The 17168-nt window shown below is 50.7% G+C and overlaps 1 protein-coding gene across 1 annotated transcript; it reads left to right on the plus strand.

The window, feature by feature from the left end:
• Positions 1–352: 352 nt before the first annotated feature.
• On the plus strand, positions 353–16129 carry LOC143692251 (serine/threonine-protein kinase PAK 3-like). The gene is made up of 13 exons (XM_077172156.1): positions 353–478; positions 6497–6631; positions 6910–7242; positions 7580–7669; positions 8069–8243; positions 8550–8616; positions 9306–9354; positions 10125–10237; positions 10868–10985; positions 11836–11935; positions 12381–12577; positions 14399–14536; positions 15904–16129. The coding sequence occupies exons 1-13, from the start codon at positions 353–355 to the stop codon at positions 15994–15996; spliced, it is 1734 nt and encodes a 577-aa protein (XP_077028271.1). The 3' UTR covers positions 15997–16129.
• The last annotated feature ends 1039 nt before the right edge of the window (positions 16130–17168 follow it).

Here is a 17168-nt window from a genome sequence, read left to right on the forward strand (position 1 = left end):
ACCCTGGATGGGATTGTGATCCAGTTTGAGTTTTCCACGTCTGCAGGAGCAGTAGCAAAGGCGTTGCTGTCGCTTTCCACGTTTTCCATTTCAGTGCTTTCAAGCTCTAAAAGCTCCGTTTTCCAAGACAACCTTGCTTGCTGATAGCAGGCAGGGAGGAAAAACAACTTCATATCCATCTAGAGTTCTCTTGAGATGGCCCATTTTAATTTGGTGGCTGTGATTTAGAACGCCTGGGTCGCTATCAAATATTATGATTTGTTCTTAGAAAATGTGGTGGGTAGATCTGCAAAGAAATGAGGTTCTGCATCATAGGTACCGGCCTGTCCCTCATGCTCCTCTCTTGCCACAGATGGCAGAAGCAAGAGCTGTCTCTCCCCTGGCTCCCACTGCTCCTGGAGAAGAAGCCAAAGAGGAGCAAACTGAGGGTCATGAGCGCCAGCCTCCATCAGTGGTGACACTGGAAAACTCAGATCTTGTAAGTGCCAGTTGTGTGCAGTGCTGTCTTTAGTGCAAGGCAGAGCTGCAAGGTTTGGAGCAGCCAGAACTTTGCTGTTGCAGGCTGAGGATGCTGGGTGCTGGAGTCCTGCCAGGAGCTGGGGATTTCCTGCAGGCAGCAAGCACAGAACTTGGCCTTTGAGCCATCACGTTGAGGCAGCAAAGGGCTGGTGCCTGTGGGAGAGTGTCTGGCCGCTTGGCTCAGGGAAGCTCTATCTCTTGGCTTCTGCAGTGCTATGGCCAAGGGCAAAGGAGGGAGTGCTGGAGGTGCCAGGCCTTGGTTTGTTTCTTTTCCCTTTTTGGAAAGGTGTGTTTGGCTTGTGAAAGCAGTCTGCACTTTCCTTGCGTAGTTCTTCACTTGTACAGTGTCTTTTGGGCCAGCTGTCTTTTGGCTCTTGATAAGCTACAAGGGGAGGATTGTGTGGTCCATGCAGCTGTGGGGGGCCATTCTTGTCCCACGTGGCCAAAGAAACAAAGCGTGGAGTTGCAAAGCCTTCTTGTGAGGCCAAAAGCAGAAGCAGCCAGTTTCTGTTGGTGCATATTTTGGTGCAGTCTGCAGCTTTGGCAAGTGCCTTGGAGCCTGGAGTGGGAGGGAAGCTGCACGTCCTTGACCGCTGTCTTGTGTTGCTCAGAACAGGAAGGCCATCTTGCAATGGTGCCTGCTGTATCTGAAGTGAAATGGGCACCATAGGGGCGGGGGAGCTGCGTGGGCCAAAAGGAGCCAGGGTTGCTGGCGGCCTTGAGCCACTGAAGATGAGGCAGCGCGTGGCCAGGTGGCCAAGAAGGCCCAGGGCATGGTGGCCTGTGTCAGCAGCAGTGGGGCAGCAGGAGCAGGGCAGTGAGCGTGGCCCTGTGCTGGGCAGCGCTGGGGCCACAGCTGCAGTGCTGGGTGCACTTGTGGGCCCCTTGGCAGCAGAAAGTCCTTGAGGGGCTGCAGCGCGTGCACAGAAGGACTGGGGAGCTGGGCAAGGGGGTGCAGCACAAGGCCAGTGAAGAGGTGCTGAAGGAGCTTTAGCCTGGACAATGGGAAGCTCTTGAGGGACCTTCAGGCAGACTTCCATCAATCCCTGCATGACAGTGCTCAGCACAAGGGCTGTTTCTCCACCAAACATCCCCTCACTGCATCCAAGAACTTTAGGCACTGCAGTGGGTGACACTTGCATCTTGTGGTTTGTTGGCTCCTTGATTTGCTAGCACGAGAAGGCCTGTTCATTCTCCTGTCTTTCCAGCAAGCAAAGATGCTTCTGCACAATGTTTCCTGCCCTTCTCCTGCCCTGGATGGGATTGTGATCCAGTTTGAGTTTTCCACGTCTGCAGCAGCAGTAGCAAAGGCCTTGCTGTCGCTTTCCACGTTTTCCATTTCAGTGCTTTCAAGCTCTAAAAGCTCCGTTTTCTGAGACAACCTTGCTTGCTGATAGCAGCCAGGGAGGAAAATCAACTTCATATCCATCTAGAGTTCTCTTGAGATGGCCCATTTTAATTTGGTGGCTGTGATTTAAAACGCCTGGGTCGCTATCAAATATTATGATTTGTTCTTAGAAAATGTGGTGGGTAGATCTGAAAAGAAATGAGGTTCTGCATCATAGGTACCGGCCTGTCCCTCATGCTCCTCTCTTGCCACAGATGACAGAAGCAAGAGCTGTCTCTCCCCTGGCTCCCACTGCTCCTGGAGAAGAAGCCAAAGAGGAGCAAACTGAGGGTCATGAGCGCCAGCCTCCATCAGTGGTGACACCGGAAAACTCAGATCTTGTAAGTGCCAGTTGTGTGCAGTGCTGTCTTTAGTGCAAGGCAGAGCTGCAAGGTTTGGAGCAGCCAGCACTTTGCTGTTGCAGGCTGAGGATGCGGGGGGCTGGAGTCCTGCCAGGAGCTGGGGATTTCCTGCAGGCAGCAAGCACAGAACTTGGCCTTTGAGCCGTCATGTTGAGGCAGCAAAGGGCTGGTGCCTGTGGGAGAGTATCTGCCCGCTTGGCTCGGGGAAGCTCTATCTCTTGGCTTCTGCAATGCTATGTGTTTCTTTTCCCTTTTTGGAAAGGTGTGTTTGGCTTGTGAAAGCGGTCTGCACTTTCCTTGAGTGGTTCTTCACTTGTACAGTGTCTTTTGGGCCAGCTGTCTTTTGGCTCTTGATAAGCTACAAGGGGAGGATTGTGTGGTCCATGCAGCTGTGGGGGGCCAGTCTTGTCCCGTGTGGCCAAAGAAATAAAGCGTGGAGTTGCAAAGCCTTCTTGTGAGACCAAAAGCAGAAGCAGCCAGTTTCGTTTGCTGCATATTTTGGTGCAGTCTGCAGCTTTGGCAAGTGCCTTGGAGCCTGGAGTGGGAGGGAAGCTGCAAGTCCTTGACCGCTGTCTTGTGTTGCTCAGAACAGGAAGGCCACCTTGCAATGGTGCCTGCTGTATCTGAAGTGAAACGGGCACCATTGGGGCGGGGGAGCTGCGTGGGCCAAAAGGAGCCAGGGCTGCTGGCGGCCTTGAGCCACTGAAGATGGGGCAGCGTGTGGCCAGGTGGCCAAGAAGGCCCAGGGCATGGTGGCCTGTGTCAGCAGCAGTGGGGCAGCAGTAGCAGGGCAGTGAGCGTGGCCCTGTGCTGGGCAGCGCTGGGACCACAGCTGCAGTGCTGGGTGCACTTGTGGGCCCCTGGGCAGCAGAAAGTCCTTGAGGGGCTGCAGCGCGTGCACAGAAGGACAGGGGAGCTGGGCAAGGCGTTGCAGCACAAGGCCAGTGAGGAGGTGCTGAAGGAGCTTTAGCCTGGACAATGGGAGGCTCTTGAGGGACCTTCAGGCAGACTTCCATCAATCCCTGCATGACAGTGCTCAGCACAAGGGCTGTTTCTCCACCAAACATCCCCTCACTGCATCCAAGGGCTTTACGCACTGCAGTGGGTGACACTTGCATCTTGTGGTTTGTTGGCTCCTTGATTTGCTAGCACGAGAAGGCCTGTTCATTCTCCTGTCTTTCCAGCAAGCAAAGATGCTTCTGCACAATGTTTCCTGCCCTTCTCCTGCCCTGGATGGGATTGTGATCCAGTTTGAGTTTTCCACGTCTGCAGTAGCAGTAGCAAAGGCCTTGCTGTCGCTTTCCACGTTTTCCATTTCAGTGCTTTCAAGCTCTAAAAGCTCCATTTTCCGAGACAACCTTGCTTGCTGATAGCAGCCAGGGAGGAAAATCAACTTCATATCCATCTAGAGTTCTCTTGAGATGGCCCATTTTAATTTGGTGGCTGTGATTTAAAACGCCTGGGTCGCTATCAAATATTATGATTTGTTCTTAGAAAATGTGGTGGGTAGATCTGAAAAGAAATGAGGTTCTGCATCATAGGTACCGGCCTGTCCCTCATGCTCCTCTCTTGCCACAGATGACAGAAGCAAGAGCTGTCTCTCCCCTGGCTCCCACTGCTCCTGGAGAAGAAGCCAAAGAGGAGCAAACTGAGGGTCATGAGCGCCAGCCTCCATCAGTGGTGACACCGGAAAACTCAGATCTTGTAAGTGCCAGTTGTGTGCAGTGCTGTCTTTAGTGCAAGGCAGAGCTGCAAGGTTTGGAGCAGCCAGCACTTTGCTGTTGCAGGCTGAGGATGCTGGGTGCTGGAGTCCTGCCTGGAGCTGGGGATTTCCTGTAGGCAGCGACCACAGAACTTGGCCTTTGAGCCATCACGTTGAGGCAGCAAAGGGCTGGTGCCTGTGGGAGAGTATCTGGCCACTTGGCTCAGGGAAGCTCTATCTCTTGGCTTCTGCAGTGCTATGTGTTTCTTTTCCCTTTTTGGAAAGGTGTGTTTGGCTTGTGAAAGCAGTCTGTACTTTCCTTGAGTGGTTCTTCACTTGTACAGTGTCTTTTGGGCCAGCTGTCTTTTGGCTCTTGATAAGCTACAAGGGGAGGATTGTGTGGTCCATGCAGCTGTGGGGGGCCATTCTTGTCCCGCGTGGCCAAAGAAACAAAGCGTGGAGTTGCAAAGCCTTCTTGTGAGGCCAAAAGCAGAAGCGGCCAGTTTCTGTTGGAGCATATTTTGGTGTAGTCTGCAGCTTTGGCAAGTGCCTTGGAGCCTGGAGTGGGAGGGAAGCTGCAAGTCCTTGACCGCTGTCTTGTGTTGCTCAGAACAGGAAGGCCATCTTGCAATGGTGCCTGCTGTATCTGAAGTGAAATGGGCACCATCGGGGCGGGGGAGCTGCGTGGGCCAAAAGGAGCCAGGGCTGCTGGCGGCCTTGAGCCACTGAAGATGAGGCAGCGTGTGGCCAGGTGGCCAAGAAGGCCCAGGGCATGGTGGCCTGTGTCAGCAGCAGTGGGGCAGCAGGAGCAGGGCAGTGAGCGTGGCCCTGTGCTGGGCAGCGCTGCGGCCACAGCTGCAGTGCTGGGTGCACTTGTGGGCCCTTGGCAGCAGAAAGTCCTTGAGGGGCTGCAGCGTGTGCACAGAAGGACAGGGGAGCTGGGCAAGGGGGTGCAGCACAAGGCCAGTGAAGAGGTGCTGAAGGAGCTTTAGCCTGGACAATGGGAGGCTCTTGAGGGACCTTCAGGCAGACTTCCATCAATCCCTGCATGACAGTGCTCAGCACAAGGGCTGTTTCTCCACCAAACATCCCCTCACTGCATCCAAGAACTTTACGCACTGCAGTGGGTGACACTTGCATCTTGTGGTTTATTGGTTTTCTGTGAGGAGTATATCTGATGATTTTCTCTTGTTTCAGTAATTCAGGTTGCTATTCCTCTGTCTTTCATGTCCTTTTCCAGGTCTTGGAGAAATTGTGCTATATATCTCTTTTGTAAAGTTGCAATTCTGGAAGATGCAGGTTTTTTTGCCTGGGAACACATCGGTTGGGGCTGGGTCCTTGTTACAGGAGGAATTCTTCTGGTTTCAGCCCAGCCAGTAGGGCCTTGATTTAGCCTTCACATTAACATTGCCCTGGCCTTCTTGTAATCCCCTGAATCAGGGTGTGTCGTGTGTGGGCATTGAGCAGGAAATCAATGCCCTTGCATTCCAGCTGGTCCTCTGAGATCAGACAGGCTTATAATGGCTGGGCTGCATTTCTGATTCCTGCCACTTTAGCACCATCAGTGTGGTCTAGTCCAAGAAAAGAAGTTGCTCGATCACAGATGCACAAAGAGGGCAGTTCCCAGTGCAGTGCTTTGGATCTGATCACTTTCCATAAGGACCTACACACTCCAGATTCCCCAAGAGTGTGGTTTATTGAAGCAACAGGAGATCACGTTCAGGATCGCTCATGATCGGGGCACTGGCTACTGAGTGTTGATGTGTGTAGCAACAGAAAGCAACAGTAGAGATTGTAGAGAGTGAGATGCATCTGTCTGTCTATCTATCTATCTATCTATCTATCTATGCTATGTAAAATTTACATATTGAATCTTCCTGGCTCTAGTCCAAAGCAGTTGGAGAAGCAAAATTCCACATGCTAAAGCATCACGTTCAGGAGAGGACTAGAGAACACATTTCATTGACTGATTCTGAGCACAGAGAGATGTTTCCCCTCCAGATATGGTGGTTTTTTCCCCTCAGAGCCGTTTGCCTCCTCCAGTCTCTTCTTCCCTAAAGCCCCTAGTTAAATCTTTTAATTTTCTGCCTGTCCTTGAGAGGTGGAAGAATTACAGGTTTTAGGGGGTGAAGAGAACTCCAGAAGTGTCTCTCACAAGGAGTGAGCTCACCCAGGAAGCCACCTGCAGAGCTAGGATGGAGCTGTGGGACAGGGCAGGGTGTCAGTCACTACTGAAAGACAAACAGGACATGGCAGAAGCAGAGGGAGGCCCTCAGCAGACCCCTGAGAAATGCCACACCTTCCCAACCTCAGCTGCCTGAGAGGCTGTTGGAGCTTCAGTCCCAGATGGCCCCTGATTGTAGGGCCAGGGTCACTTTGGAATCTGTGCCTCCCCTTGAACAGAGAATGACCCAAGAGAGCAGCAGCACAGTGCTTTTGGAACTTGTGAGCCCAGCAGTCTTTGAGTCTTGACCCACAAAGCTCATATGGGAAATTGAAACCCATCTTCTCTTGCTTTCTGTGCAGGTGCTTCTAGAGAAAGAGGAGGAGCAGATTGCTTCATCAGAGATGCCATGGCAGACTCAGGGAGAGCTGTTCCCAGCCCGAGAGCAGGAAGAGCAGCTCAGGCAGCAGGTGGAAGAGCCACAGGAGAATGGCCAGGTAAGCCTGACTGGCCAGGGGACAGAGGGAAGGGCAGGAAGAGGGGCATAAAGCAGAGCTCTTGGGACTGAGGAGGCCAGGAGTCCCACGGGCACTGGAAGCACAGAGCTTTGGAATCTGCAGAGATCAGCACTGGGATAGGAGGGTTATATTGGAAGCAGATGTGGGGAGGGAAGCAGAAAGAAGGGGCTGAATAAATGTGATTTTTGAGGCTGCAAGAGGAAAAAGCTGAGCCTGATGGCAGCTCCCAGTCACTTGCTCTGCATTTGTGTGTACAGAACATCAAGGCAGAGCCACAAGCAGAGCTGCCCGAAGCTCAGAGTGCCATCATGGCAGTGAAGAGCAGGAACAAGGAAGACATGAGAAGAATTCAAGAGGAGAACCTCAATCAGCAGAGGGGCGATCAACAAAACCAGGTGAGTGAAAGAGTGGCAGCCACTCCACTCATGAAACATCCTCTCACTTGTTTTTTAGAGAACATGAAGGAACAGCTGAACGCAGAGCTTCAGATAGCTCACGCTAGGATCAAGGCATGGGAGAAGAGGCTTGAGGAAGAAATGAAAATTATCAGAGAGAAAGCTAATCGCCTCCCTCAGGCTCTAGAAAAGCAAGTGAGTGAAAGAGGGATGCAGTCACTGCAGCCAGCAAACTGGTGGTTTCTGCCCCCCTTGCCTTTCCACTGCAGAGCAGCAGGGAGTGGGGCCATGCCTCTGAGTGCCATCCTGCTGTGGTCTGTATCACAGCTGCTCTGATGGACACTTCCTGGGCTGCTGAATGGCCTTGTTTCTTGAGGTGTTTTACAGGGGATTATGGTGACCTAGATAGGGGATTGAACCAAGCTGCCTGTATCCCCTGTCAATCTGTTCTTTGCCTTTCCTCACAGTCAATGACTCCTGGCTGACAGGGACAAGCTGTAGTGTCTGACTGCTTTGTTCTGTTTGATTTGAGGTGCAAGTGTTGACATCTTACCGGGCAGTCTGCGAAGACTTCCAGCGAATTTCTGGCAATGAAGAGCCCCAAGTTAGGAGTGAGGCACAGGTACCATCCCCACCAGAAGTGCTACAGGTTGAGTATGACCTTAAGATGGTGCAGGAAAAAGGACAGTGGGAGGAGGCAGAACACTTGAGCAAGGAGCTGCAAGGGTGTCTGCAGCCCTTGAAGGGGAAAAAGAATCCTTGAGAGGAGGTGGAATGGTCATTGTGGCAGTCATCCTTTGGAAAATCCGTGAAAATGGAACATGAATCTGGCCACAAACTCAAGTAAAACTTGCTTTTGGTTTTGACCCATCCAGTTTGAGAAGTGGACATCAGAAAAAAAAACATTGAAGAGCCCTGCATGTGGCTGACAGCACCTTCCTAAGGGCTTGCATTTCAATAGGGGATCTCAGGGTCACCTATGCCAGCCACCTTTCTGACATCAACTCATTTCTTCTCTCAGATCTACACAGGCTCTGTCACCAAACCTGCTGCAGCAGCAGCAGCAGTAGCATTGTCTAAAGGAGCCTTTGCTCCCCAACCTGAGAAGTGGAGCCGGGGAAGTTTGTTCACCTCCCGCACTGACCCAGCTGCTGCTCAGCAACAGGAGATCGAGGGTGACTCCCTGGAGCTGCTGAGTACGTCTGCTCTATTTCTTGTCTGAGGGACAGTGCATTGTGTGCAGGTGTCAGCATAGCTGTACCAAATGTTTCTCCTGAGTTTGGTATCATGGGGACATTTAAGGATGTTTCTCCACAGGAACTGCTGTAGAAAATCAGTCTCTGTGCTGGCCACCTGTGCTGCAGAGCTGTCTGCCTGGTTGTTGTTGTTACCCAGCCAATCACAATGGGCTCAGAGCTCCAGGCACAGGGGCTGCCTTTTGTATCTCCTGGAAGCTGGGATCTCTGCTTTAAAGTCAGCATCTTGCATTTTGTTTCCCTCAGGGAAATTGGTGAACCCCACTGAAAATCCCCTGATGAAATACACTGAGCTGGAACATATTGGCAGCGGGTGAGTCCAACCACAGTTACTTCAACATAACCACGGGCCAGGTGTTTTTCTGGTGGAATGTCTATCCAGCGTAAAGTCAGGCAAGCTGCAAAGATGTTCACACTGGGGATAGATTGTCCCATCTCTCAGTGCTGCTCAGAATTTGTGAGTGGGCTCAGAAGGCATTGTCAGAGACACCTCCGTGCTGCCGAGGTCTTGCCTGCATCAAGGAACAGGAACTGGAAGGTCTCCTTGTCACCCAAGTGTGGAACAGTTCTGTGTTAATTTCTTTAGCATTTTTGAATATCTCTAATTCATACAGCCACACTAATAAAAGGGTAAGAATCTTGCTTGCCTGAATGAGCAACCTGCTCCATGATAGCTGTGAGGAACAGTTCTCAGGAACATTTCTTTCCAAGAGTTTGCTGAAGGAAATACTCTGTGGTCAGGATAGAAACTGCACAGTTTAGAAAGTGAAGCCCGTGGTGAAAGAAGAAGCTGTCTTTAGGAGCTGAGGCAGTAAACCCCAACACTTCAGGAACAGGCCCAGCGTCCATGCACTTGAGAGGAAAATGCATCATCTGCCTTCTGGCAGAACCAGATGCATCCTGCAGGTTTTAGGCATTTACAGCACAGATCTCCTGTGTGGGCTGGCTCTCACTGCAAGATCTAAATGGCTTCTCCTTTCTCTGCTTCTGTTTTGTTTCTAGGACTTTTGGAGATGTTTGCAGAGCACTTATCAATGCCACAGGAAGAGAGGTAAATGTCAACAGGCCCTGCAAACTCTGCTGCTCTTGAGGGGCTTTCCCCTCTGGTGTGAGCTGTGGCTGGACCTTTGGGCAGAGCTATGCTGAGAAGGCACAAGAAGCACAGACTGGTGCCAGCCTGCAAAATACATTTGGGACTTTGTCCTCCTCAGCCTTCCTCGGAAGGAAGGCACGGAGGGCAGCGGTTCCTTTCAGAGAAGGACGCGCTCGCTCGCTCTCCATTGCTAAAACAAAGGTGGTGCCTTCGAGCAGCTCACTGCTCTTTGGGGCTACAGCTTCAGAGTCTTGGATCCTCATTTCTGGCTGCCAGCAAATACATCTGAAAGTTACTGGTAGTTCCTTAGCCACCTGCAGTGCTGTACTTGGGAACTGCACGTAGGGAGAGATCTGTAAGGTGCCCTAAAAGCCCTAAGCCCTGCCCATAGCCCAAGATGTATCCACAGAGTATTAAGGCATGGATTACTTCTTCTGAATCCTAGAAAGAGCAGCAGAGAGTGTGGTCAGAGGTTTGTGGGTGATAGCTGAGACACCACTATTACCAAGTGGTGTCTCAAGGCAAAACGTCAGTGGCCCCACATGTCCTGTAACTGGCCCCCAAGGGAGCAGAGAAATGGGCTGTTGGAATTGCACTGTTACTGCAGTGCCTCATCACAAGGCAGTTTGGCACAGCTCAGCTGTGTCATTGCAAAATCACTCACTCCATGTGCATTGTGGTCTCATGCCACCAACTTCTCAACTTACTGATTTTCAATGTCATTTTAGTTGGCCATAAAGAAAATACATCTTCAAGGACTGAGGAAGAAGGAACTAAAAGTCAATGAACTCATGGTCATGAAAATGAGTAGGAATCTCAACCTGGTCAACTATTTAGACAGGTGAGTTGTTGTGAATGTTTGTTTACATATGGCAAACGTGCAAGGTAAAATCCCACTTTGGTCACTGGCAGAAAATAGAACTATAATTATAGGTTAATTATTATTGCTCTTTTCATCTCCAATGGATGGGAAGAGAGTGCATCTTGTCTGCATGAGTCTTCTCTGACACACATAGTTTGAAAATTATTCAGAAACCTACATCAGTCATATCTTACTAAATCAATAGCCTGTAAGTTCACAGCCACCACTTTGTTTTGGGGCGTGATTTTATTCAAGTGTCTTTTTATGTCCGGGTAAACTAACATGGATTTTCCTTGGATTGTTTCCCCTCTTTTCCATTGCTTTGCATGCCAGGAAGACTAGGTGCTTTTTCCCAGAAACACAGGGTGACAGGTTTTCTATCTCTTACTAAAATGCATTTTTGACTTGCTGCCCATCTAAGATATCTCTTTCTTCACAGCTATGCCTTTCTTCTTGAGACTGTGCAGATTGCAAACAACGCACAGCTGAAAGGGAATGTCTATTCCTTTGATTCTGTCCTTGTCACAAAGGGACCTGGAAACAGGAATCAGTCAAGAAAACAACCTAGCCATGCATGTTCATCTCCACACCCTTGTTTCCTTCTTTCAGCTACCTTGTGGGTGAGGAACTCTGGCTGGTTATGGAGTACATGGATGGAGGCACTCTGAGTGATGTCATCAGCAAGACCTACCTGTCTGAAGATGAGACAGCAGCCATCAGTCGGGAGGTCAGCAATCCCATCTGTGTTTCCAAGGGCTTGGGCGGGATTGTCTGGGGAACAGGGTCTCAGAGCTGGAGTGATTTCCTGTGCCAAGCTTTGTTTCTGTGTGGCTGCTATGCTATGGGCAAGTAAAAGCATCTCAAGTGAAAGGCCTGCCCGTGCCCCTGCACTCCCTGTACTCAATGCCAGTACTCTTATCTCCTGCTGTTGAATTGTCACTCTGTCTCTTGTATTTATATTTGCTGCTCTCCACCCTGCCTCTCTAAATGTTTGCATGGAGTCTGTCTTCACTGCATTCCTTGCCTGTGAAAGCAAAGGTGCTGGTGGCAGGATTTGAAACGAGCAGCAAAGAAAAAAGAGAGACTCATTTCTCACAGTCCTCAGTTAAAAAGGATAGGAGTGCAGCCAAAATGCTCTTTGCTTCTGGAAGGTGACTGATGTGATACTTCCAAGCCCGTGCTGAGGCCAGCAAGAAAATCTTTGTCATGCAGCCTCCCACCCAAAAGCGATCCACTTCACACCAAAGGGATGGACTTTTCCTTTCTTGACAAAACCCCTTCTTTGTCCTCTGCATGGAAAAAGCACGTCCACTGCAGCAGGAGTCATCCTGGCTGGTTTGCAGGGGACAGCCTACAACAGCAGGTGCTGTTGCTCTTTCAAAAGCTGACGTGCCTTTCCTCAGAAAGGACCTGCTCTGCAAGTGTTGGAGCAGCAAGCTCTTCCTCTCAGTGGCCATTACTCTTCTGCCATTACTCCCCATTCCCCTGGAGAGGAAATCTTTTGGAGCTGTTTCCTTTCTTGTATGATGAAATCACATCACTCATTTTTGTCCTCCTGTTCCTGTTTTCTTTCTCAGTGCCTGCAAGGACTGGATTTTCTTCATTCAAACAATGTGATCCACCAAGATGTGAAGAGCAGCAAGATCCTTCTCAAAACCGACGGCTCTGTCAAGCTGGGTCAGTATATTCTTGGTCAGGTGCAGCGTTCCAGGGATGTGGGTGTGGGGCTGCTTGGAGTGACAGCCAGCTCCCCAAAAATGGTGCTGGTGGCAGCGCAGGGACCCCTGCTGCGAGCTGAAGGCACAGTTGCAACATGCACAGAGGTATAAGGAACCACAAGCAGTCAAGAGAGGCCTTGCTCTGTGTGTGTCCCTTCCAGACAGAGGGAGCTACAATCTAAAGCTTCAGGGGAATAAAGTCCACTGCTGTGAGCAGCGTTAAAAAACCTGGGGTTTTTTGGAAGTGGCCAGTTCTATACTCCCTTGGCTAAAGCCCTGAGGAAATCAAGCATGGACAGTTCTCCAAGAGATTCAACAGCACATTCTTAGCCTGAGAGTGGGGAATTCTTTTGCTTGGTTTCCTAATTGGAGCTGACTTTCATGGTTTGTTGTTTTCTCCACAGCTGATTTTGGCCTCTTTGCTCAGCTCACCCCTGAGCAGGGCAGACGGAGCTCCGTGGCCCGCACTTCTGGGTGGCTGGCGCCTGAAGTGGTGACAGGTCAACCATATGGCCCCAAAGTGGACATATGGTCTTTGGGAATCGTGGGCATCGAAATGGTGGAACGAGAAGTTCCTTACTGGAATGCAACTCCTGTCTTGGTAAGGTGCAAATACTCACTGATCCCACTGTCTTTCTCAGCTGTCCCATGTTCTGTGTCCCACTGGACAAAATCCCATTGCCATCAGCTGGCACCACTTCCACCAAGGTCCCCTTCTAAAAATGTCCCTGCAACACATCAGCACCTGCTGTAGCTTTGGTTGCATCAGAAAGGGAAGTGGCAGTTCAGAAACCTAACCAGTTCAGAAACCTAACCAGTTTAGAAACCTGCCATTTTGGCCTGCAGCCATGCCTGACATTTCTCGTTTGCTTTTTGAATCCTGATGGAGCTCTGTCTCTGAAGGACAGGAAGTTTTCAGTGGAACGGTTGGATGTGTGATAAATATCCTTTGAAATGGACATTGAGTCTTCCCAGCTTGAGTTTTATAGAAAAAGAAAAAGCAAAAAAGAAACAACCAGCAAAGCAATGCCCAAGTAGTTCTGCTCTCTTTTTTCCTTTTTGAACCACAGCACATCAATTTTCCTCTATACTGTAGCATCTTTTCCAAATCCTGTGGGTCTTATAAACTTATCATGTGTGTGGGTGGCCTGGATAAGTTTTGGATGCATTTTTCTCCGACTGCAGTTAGAATTGTATGCCAAACTCTTGGTTGTTCCTTGGTACTTTAACAAGTTGATGAGCTTGCAGGCAGGTGCCTGGGCTGGGATCCAACGTGGGCAGTTGACACCGGTGCTGTGTTTCTTTACTATAGGAGCAGGGCTGTCCCTGGCCTGCACAGTTCTAATGATAGTGAGGACTCCAGCTCCCCACCACGGCCAGTGGCTAAGCATAGCTGCAGAGGGACAGGATAAAACCCCCTTTGTGACCTCTGGTGGTGTGGGAAAAGGAAAGAAAGCTGCCATAATTATTCATACTCAAGGGGAATGTGTTTGTTGTTTTAGGCTTGGAAATTTTCCTCTGGGTTGAAGAGGATAATAATAAAGCCTCTTTGGTCACCATCTATTTCAGTGCCACCAGCACAGAGCTGTTAGTATTGTGATGGGCACTATTATGGAGACCAGGCCTCAGCCTGGAGTCATGGAGATCCTGCCAAACCTCCCATTTCTTACCCGACACTTTCTGCGATGGGCACACCTTTAATGCATTGACTTGAGTATCCAAATGAGCAGAGGGTGACCATAGGCACGGCAGTTCTTCTGATTTGACCCTGAAAAGGTTTCCTTTTGTCACATAAAGAAGCTGAAACTTGCAGCTGAGAGACAGAGCTGCAGGTGGCACCTGTGCACCCAAGCAGGCATTTTCACCTCAATATATTTGTGCATGCATCTTAATGTGTATGTATTGAATATGAGATTGCAAAAATGTTTGTTTCCTTACCTGAGGAATAGCTGGTGGATTTCCTTTCTTTCCTTCCAATTCCCACTGTTTTCAAGAACAAAGCAAAAACATTGATTAGTTTTGTTTTATAGCAGCTGTGCTTAAGGGACCAACAAGCACTGAAGAGATATTTTTCACGTACTAATCCTTGGGAAACAGTAGAGTTAGTATAGCAAAGTCCCTCTTCCAAAAAGCCTCTCAAGTTGGTGTGAATCCTCAGGGAAGGAAATGTGCTTTTGCTGATATAGTTCCCACTGCCTAGGTCAGTCAATGAAATCAGCTGCCAAGGCCAGATCTGTGGGATGTTGGAAAAGCTGTGGCTGCATTGGAGTTTGGGGTTTTGGGTTGGTAAAGGAAAGTCATCTCTGGGTCTCTGCCAGGGCAGAAACTGCCACTGCAGAGTGGAGCTTAATCAATGGGATCTGGGAGAGCAGTTACAGATGGGAAAGAAGCAGGTGGAGCCTCGTGTCTCCTTTTTCCCCAGGTTAAACTCCTGATAGCCAGGGGAGAGAGACCACAGCTGCGGCAGCCCAACCGATTCTCGCCTTGCCTGCGTGACTTCCTGAGCTGCTGCCTGCAGACAGACGAGGAGCGGCGCTGGTCTGCCAAGGAGCTCCTGCAGGTAAAATGTGAAGGGGCTGCAGGTGAAACAGGCTCTGAGGGATGGGCTCCTCCTCCACTCAAGTCCAAGGCATCAGATGAGCCCCCTTCCTCCTCACCTCCACTCTTGCTGCTCTTCAAATGAAAATCGTGAGGAATCCCAGACTGGGCTGGGCTGGCAGGGCCCTGTAAAGGTCCTGTGGTGCAAGTGTCCTGCAATGAGCAGGGACATCTTTACAGAGATCAGGTTGCTCAGAGCCCTTTGCCACCGGAGCCAGAATGGTTGCAGGGATGGGGCAGCTACAAGCTCTTGGGGCAAGCTGTGCCAGGGTTGCACCATGCTCTGAGTAAGCAAGTTCTTCCTTAGGCCTACTCTGACTTGATCCCCATTTTGTTTAAAAATATTCACCCACATCCTATTGTAACTGGCCCTGTTAAAAAAGATGTCCCTCACTTTCTTCAGAGCCACTCTGAAGTCTTGGAAAGTGGCAATAAAGCCTCCCTGGGGCCTATTCTTCACAAAACTGAATAACTCCTCCTCTCTCCGCATTTCCAGAGAGGAGAGTTGCTCTGTCCTCTGACTGTTCCTGTCACCCTCTTTTGTAATTTGGTGGGGTGTTCAGTTTTATCTAATGGCAAAAGAATTGAAGCAGAGCAATGCACGGTACAGAGACATGAAATGGTGGTGGAGGAACCCAAGGAAGCCAGTCCCAGCTGAGCAGTCAGAGATTTGGCTGTGGGCAGGAGGGGCTGTGGGGGGCTCACTGGGAGCCTCTGAGGGGCCCTGGTTTGTACCCCCCAGCCCACCCTTAGAGGTTTCTGGCACCCAAACAGGGACAGCTGGGAGGGACTTGTCCCAGCCCCATCTGCTGCCTGGCATGCTCAAGCAGACGGGAACTGTGCCAGGGTTACTGCCAGGTTGTGTGGCAGAGGGGGAACTGCAGGGCCCAGTGCCACTGGGCTGGCCCTGCTGGGAAGGAAGGTGCCATCCAGCACACGAGGGGCAGGGCATGGAAAGGTAGATACTGCTTTCTGTCCCTGTAGGAATTAGCACTGTCTTTCAAAGGCAGGGAACTATGTGAGTCATTGGAGTTTCTGAAAGGAAGAAACCCCAGGGACAGAAAGCACTATTTCTAGAGCACTGGCAGGAGAAAGATCCCAACAAGATGAAGAAACCAGGAAAAACAGATGAATGGCATTCTGGGCCAGGTTTGTCTGGGATGGCAAGGTCCTGCACATGACTGTTGGGTAGCAGATGATCCCATCGCTCCTCTTTCTGTGTCTTTCTAGGAACTAGAGGAATCCTGATTGAGTCTGTAAAGCACTGAGCTTGGAAAGTCATGGTTCACTGTTCTTTGTGGTTTGTTTTTTTTTTTTCCCTGTGTACAGCATCCATTTGTAACTTCAGCCAAGCCAGCGTCCACCCTGGTACCACTCATCAACTCAGTAATGAAGAAGAAGAAGAAGGAGACAAGAATGTAAAAATCAAGATGTTATCTTCCTAACTAACTTAGAGTAGGATTGTAGAGTAGGACTCTAGAGTAGGATTGTTGAGTAGTTTTGTAGTACAGGTTTATAGAGTAGTATTGTTATCAAATAAAGTTTCTGAAACAACTACTCATTTGGAAGATTCACCTCCTTCTGACCCCTTCAGAAAGTTCAGCATTTTCTTCTAAATTGCCAGTGGTTTTTTATTGGTGCTAAGACATGCTTATGGCTTCTTTGGTATGGTTTGCAAGTGGTGAAGGTTCTTCATTCATCATCTCCAGACCACACTGCCTTTGAAATATGGCCCACTAGCCCATTTTGGCACATCTGTGACACTTCTAGATGAGGCAGAAAGAGCAATGGCATTTGAAGGCAAAACCAAAGGAAGAATGGGGCAGCCCAAACATCATCCTGTGCAGATGCAGGCGTTCAGCTGTGACTGGAGAGCATTGGGGCTCCTGCCACTTGGATTTGGATCCCTAAATGCAATCTCTTTGGCTGGAGGAGAGCCTTACTCAAGTGAGAAAGCAGAAAGATCAGAGAGGGTGCTCAGCAAGGTCTCCTGTGGTGCAGAGCTGTCAGCCCCTGTGGGGTGAGAGTGGGCCCGGCCTTGCCCGGGCTGGAGCCCCAGCAGAGCCCCGGCAGAGCCCGGAGCAGGCTGAGCCCCGGCAGAGGCAGGCTGGAAGGAGGCCCTTGGAGCTGCAAGAGGCAGCAGCCGGGCCCTGGGTGCCTGTTCCTGGGAGCAGGCGAATCCTGCGCTCTCAGAGCCCAGGTGGCAGCTGGCTGCTGCCGAGGGGAAGCGCAGCCGTGCTGGGCACAGCCTGGCCTGGAGGCATTGGCCGTCTGGAGTGTGCCCAGGAGCAGAGAAAGGCCAAGGGCAGCCGAGGGCCACTGGGCTGGCTGAGGATTCCTCCTCTTCTGCCGGCTGGCCTGCAACTCCTGGCCAAGGTCAGCAGTGTGTGCAGCACTCTGGGCACCGGGGCAGGGAGCCGGGCTGCTCGGCAGGCTGGAGCACAGGGCAGCCTCCTTCAGGCCCGGCACTTCTGCCAGGGCAAGCGAGGCCAGCGTGAGGCAGGGACAGCTTGGCAGGGCACGTCTGCAGGAGCCAGCGCCTCACACAGCTCTGGCAGGAAGCGCCTGCAATCCTGCAGTTCTGCACTCAGCCA

Source organism: Agelaius phoeniceus, chromosome Z, assembly GCF_051311805.1.
Source record: "Agelaius phoeniceus isolate bAgePho1 chromosome Z, bAgePho1.hap1, whole genome shotgun sequence".
NCBI classification, from domain to species: Eukaryota; Metazoa; Chordata; class Aves; order Passeriformes; family Icteridae; genus Agelaius; species Agelaius phoeniceus.